Genomic DNA, 4,723 nt, shown 5'->3' with positions numbered 1-4,723 from the left:
CTGACAGGCTATCTACCTTTTGATTTTCCAGGTGGGACAAAATTCGTCTCTGTGTTCTTGAATCGTTAGCTTGATAACGAGCCTAGGGAGCATTCCACCCAAGAATCGAGAAATTACTATTTTGTGTACTTCTGACCTCATATTTAAGCAATAATGTACCCCCTCCCGGCCCATAATGGACAAAAGCAAACTTTTTACGACATAATGTATGAGGCGAAGCCGGGCACATTATAAAGTGCAAAGTTTGCTTGAGTCCATTATCGGCCGGGATGGGGTACATTACTGCTATTATTTCATAGTTTTTTCAATACCAGTGAATTTGTAGATGTAGAAAACATCTTAAAAATGGAAATGTAAACTAGTTTGAAGCTAGTGAGCATCGCCCGGCATGATCGGCCATGAATCTGTATACCGTATTCATTTACACATACACAACACTGCACTTTTCACGCACGTTCAACACATAAATAATGAACAGTACATTCACGGTTCGATTTGGAAATAAAAAACGACGTAAATTCGAAGTCAATGAAGAGAAATTGCATCCCACCGTCTGTGTCGAACTTGAAAGATCAGCTTTCAATATCTTGTCATTCAAAACGCTTAAACACGACGGTGAATTCCAAGGGATGAAGAAAACGGAATGTTCCATGATCGACATCGACGCCTGTTGCAGTGAGCTGAATGGTACATTCAGCGGATCAAGACGACCAGTATACGTTCAAAATAGTATAATATTCAATTGCAAACAATATCAACATAGTTCAACAATGTTATTCAAATCTCTAAATTTCATTAATATTATATAGGGCTCAGCCCTTGTTATTTGTATTGATTCATGATAAAATGTAATTAATTGTTACTTCATAAACGTATATATGACAACTATGCCCAGTTTCCCTCTGATGAAAGCAGTTCACGTACGTACACGCGCGGACGTCAAACCCTGCAGCAGTGCAGGTAGGCCTATAGATTTTCTGTAACGTGTAAAAATTTTAGACAAAAATTGGCAAGTCTTACATTGATAACAGCCTATTGCGTTAGACAAGGGACGTATCATGCAATCATTATCATTGCAATGGTAACCGCACTGCCCAACTTCCACTTGCAAGCTGAAAACTATAGCGTTCCGTCTAAAAACTAGCAATTTTTGAATTTAATTATTGACACTGGGGGCGCTTTTCTAAAATTCAATCCCAGCATTCAATGCGTATGCCACCGTTCATATGCGCGACTGTTTTCTCCCTTTATCTATATTAACGATATTCTGTATCAGCGACAAGGTGCATAATAACATTTACTGGCTAATAAAAGAGGTATATTTTATAAATGGCATGTTATATAATAATAATTTGTTTCGTATTTGTTTATTTACGAGTACTCAAAAAAAACATGGCGGCGCCCACGAAAGAAGGGTACACTTCCGGTTACTCGCATAGTATATTATGAATAAGCGCATGCGTAGTCAGTAAGCCGCTGGCGCGACTAATAATTTTGTCATTAAATTACTTTTCGAGTTTCTTGAGAAGAGCTATTCCATCTTGCCCAAAGGCAAAAAGTTCACGTAAGTGGGTGCTTGAAAAGTAACAGCTGACAAACATTCTGGACGGTCTTTGTCGGGAACCAGTAGTAACTGATGATGAAAGTTGTCGCCGATTACAGTCGGTGCATTAGAACTAGCCTAAATGTTAGATCAACAGAGGGCTCATGGTGGTCATGATTGATGGTTGTAGCTGACCTTGGACCGAGCCTTTGAATGGCTCCGGAGTCATTCTGTAGACGCTACCGGTTAAGGTTGATGACAGCTGCGTTGTTGGCTCTTTGGTGGCTTGTTCGAGTAGCTTTTCGAGCTTACCTCGTTCACATGGCCACTGACTTACATAATATGCCGTGTGTCAAACCCAGCATCACCTTAGGAGTTTACAAGCGTACCGAGGCCTCTTTCAACTTGGCTATACATCAGCCATGTTTTAAATGACGTAGTGTTGCACACTACAACGTATCGGATGGGGACTGCTGAGCGCAAGCAAGACAGAACAGACGAACGACAAGTGCTTGCTGAAGGACTCCCAAAATTTGATAAATAGTATAGTAAGGCATTACTATCGAAATTATGCACCGTCATCTTGATTTATCATTCTGTGTTTTACATGGTTTACACCATATTTCCCCTCCTTTTAAAATACCGAGTCCTTTATTGTTTACAAACAAAAACCTTCTATTATTATGCTTGCTACAGGACCACAATGCTGAATAATCGAATGCGTCACAAATAATCAGGGGATATGACGTCACAATATTCATTGGTATTGACAAAACTATAATATCATAAACCATAAAGTACTCCACCAACCAAACCTGCTATCGTTTGTATCTGACGAGTTTCGACTAAATTTCGCCAGCATGGTTGACGCAGTGACAATAGCGAACGCCGGATCGAAACTTTCTGTCGACAAAATCAAGAACTTTGAAGTTCGGCCAGACGACATTTTTCTCCTTACGTTTCCAAAATCGGGGACAACATGGATGAAAGAAATTCTACCACTAGTCATGAATGGTGGAGACGTAAACGCCGTTACAGGCACTTCTCGGGACATTCTACTTCCACACCTCGAGTTCCAGCTTTCAGTCAGCGAGGACCCCATAATGAGAGAGATCCAAAAACAGTTCCTCGTGCCGTATGAATTGGAGCTCGACCAGCTACAGTCACCAAGATTGCTAAGCAGCCACCTGAGGTCGGAGTTCCTCCCAAGGGCTATCGAGGAGAAAGGAGTTAAGGTCATCTACGTAGCGCGTAATCCTAAAGACGTAGCGATTTCATCTTATTACTTTTTGAAGGTTCTGCAATTCAGAAGAATTACAACATCTAAAGAGCCTTCACAAGCCAAAGCCTACGAAGACTTCAGCGAGTTCTTCCCTGAGTTTTTAGAAATCAAGGGGAGAGCTCAAATTATTCACTATGACGGCACAAAGTGGCACGAACACGTCCTTCCCTGGTGGGAAAGAAGGCACGATCGCAACGTTCTGTTCTTGAAATATGAAGATATGATCCAGGACTTAAAAGCCTGTGTTCGCCAGATTGCTAAATTCTTGAACGTCCGCCTTACTGACGGAGCTGTGGACAAGATCAGCGACCACTGTAGCTTTCAGAGCATGAAGAACAACCAGGTGGCCCTAAAAAGCAACTTCTGCACGAATTTCCTTGGTGTGAAGGCCGAAGAGGGGTCCCCCTTTGTCAGGGTAGGAGTTGTCGGCGGCTGGAAGAACACTTTCACCGTGGCACAAAACGAAATGTTCGATGAAATTTACCAAGAGTGGATCAAAGGTAGCGACCTAAAAATGACATTTGAATTGTAACGATCCAGTTACAAAGCAAATTCTCTTGGGCAGGCAAACTTTCTTCGTGTTCCGAGACCAACATATATTTATCTTATGTGATAACACTTATTAGGTTTCCAAATGGTCAGTACTCAGAAAAAGTGAACTTAATATATTTTCTGATTTATCGTTAGTGTTGATGTCCTCGAATATGCCTCTGCTCAACTTGTAATTTCCATATTATAAGTATCATATTATAAGTATCATTTGAAAAGTTAGTTTCGTGAGTGGCAAATTTGACTAATAGAGTTAACTAACTAATTTTGCAACAAGACGCAATTTTATGACCAGTTAGGTGGAAAATGACGATTTTCAGTCCTCTTGTCGGTTTAATGTATCATGTTTTCTTTCACAGTGTTTGCAAAATCCTCAATAGATTTTTGTTAGCTGTCAACGATCAAATTCTACAAGGTGATAAAAGCATAGATTCTGCAAGAAGCAAATGTATCATCTTCACAGTTTTTTGAATTTAAGTTTGAATTTGGACGTTACTGTCCATAAATTAGTTTTTCTTCGTATTTACCTATTATCCTGTCTGTATCTCTGCCGTTCTTTTTCTGTCTGTAATTTATGTCTCTCTTCCGTCTGCCTGCAAGTCTGCATTTCTCTGTATCTCTGTGTGTGTCTCTCCCTCTCTTTCTCGCTCTCTCTCTCATAAGAAGTAATTTTGAATATTTTCCGTATTGATAAAACTACGATGGTAATTTTATGGGACAGTCTCCACTTTTGTTTTGGATGTCATCATCACCGTCATAAAAATGCAATTGATGCGTCCGTAAGATTTCACATTGTATTCAGTCAGAAAGTTTTATTGCATTTCAGCCGATGAAATTTACTTCCTGTAACGTAACTTACATTTTTGTGTCATACCCCGAATTCAGACAATAAATATCTATTAGATATATTTTGATGTATAATATTGGACTTTTGATAGTGAACATTAAAGCTGAAGTCACGATACCCAATCTTCTAAATTCGTTCTCTGTGCAACCATTACCGCCATGCGGTCCTCTGTGCAACCTTTACAATAGTTGTAGAATTCTTTTGAATATTAAGAAAAGATTTAGCACATGTGAACATATGTACGTAATCTTATTGTACGTAATTTGACCTTTGACAGTGAACAATGTACAGCTCGAGCGGGTTTTTATCTTAGATTAAATAGAAGTACGGACACGTTAGTCTGCTCAGCTTTGTCTCAGTGATAATGTTATTAAAGGGGGTAGATGGTGAAAATGGTTTATGATAGATTGTTTGTAAGGTTTTACTTGTGTTTGTAGAATCTCTGTTTAGTATTGTCAAGAATTTATTAATGGGTGCATGCAGTTTTTTATTCATTGTCTTC

The 4,723-nt window shown here is 39.4% G+C and overlaps 1 protein-coding gene across 1 annotated transcript; it reads left to right on the top strand.

Annotated features, from left to right (window-relative positions):
• Nucleotides 1-2,403: 2,403 nt before the first annotated feature.
• LOC139136287 (sulfotransferase 1E1-like) lies at nt 2,404-3,357 on the top strand. The gene has a single exon (XM_070704014.1). The coding sequence runs from the start codon at nt 2,404-2,406 to the stop codon at nt 3,355-3,357; it is 954 nt and encodes a 317-aa protein (XP_070560115.1).
• The last annotated feature ends 1,366 nt before the right edge of the window (nt 3,358-4,723 follow it).

Source organism: Ptychodera flava, chromosome 7 (assembly GCF_041260155.1).
Source record: "Ptychodera flava strain L36383 chromosome 7, AS_Pfla_20210202, whole genome shotgun sequence".
Taxonomy (NCBI): domain Eukaryota; kingdom Metazoa; phylum Hemichordata; class Enteropneusta; family Ptychoderidae; genus Ptychodera; species Ptychodera flava.
Note: the sequence above shows the minus strand (reverse complement) of the source record. Positions and strands in the feature narration are given on the sequence as shown.

Coding starts and splice junctions, on each gene's coding strand:
- LOC139136287 (XM_070704014.1), top strand. CDS start 2,404: ATGGTTGACGCAGTGACAATAGCGAACGCCGGATCGAAACTTTCTGTC.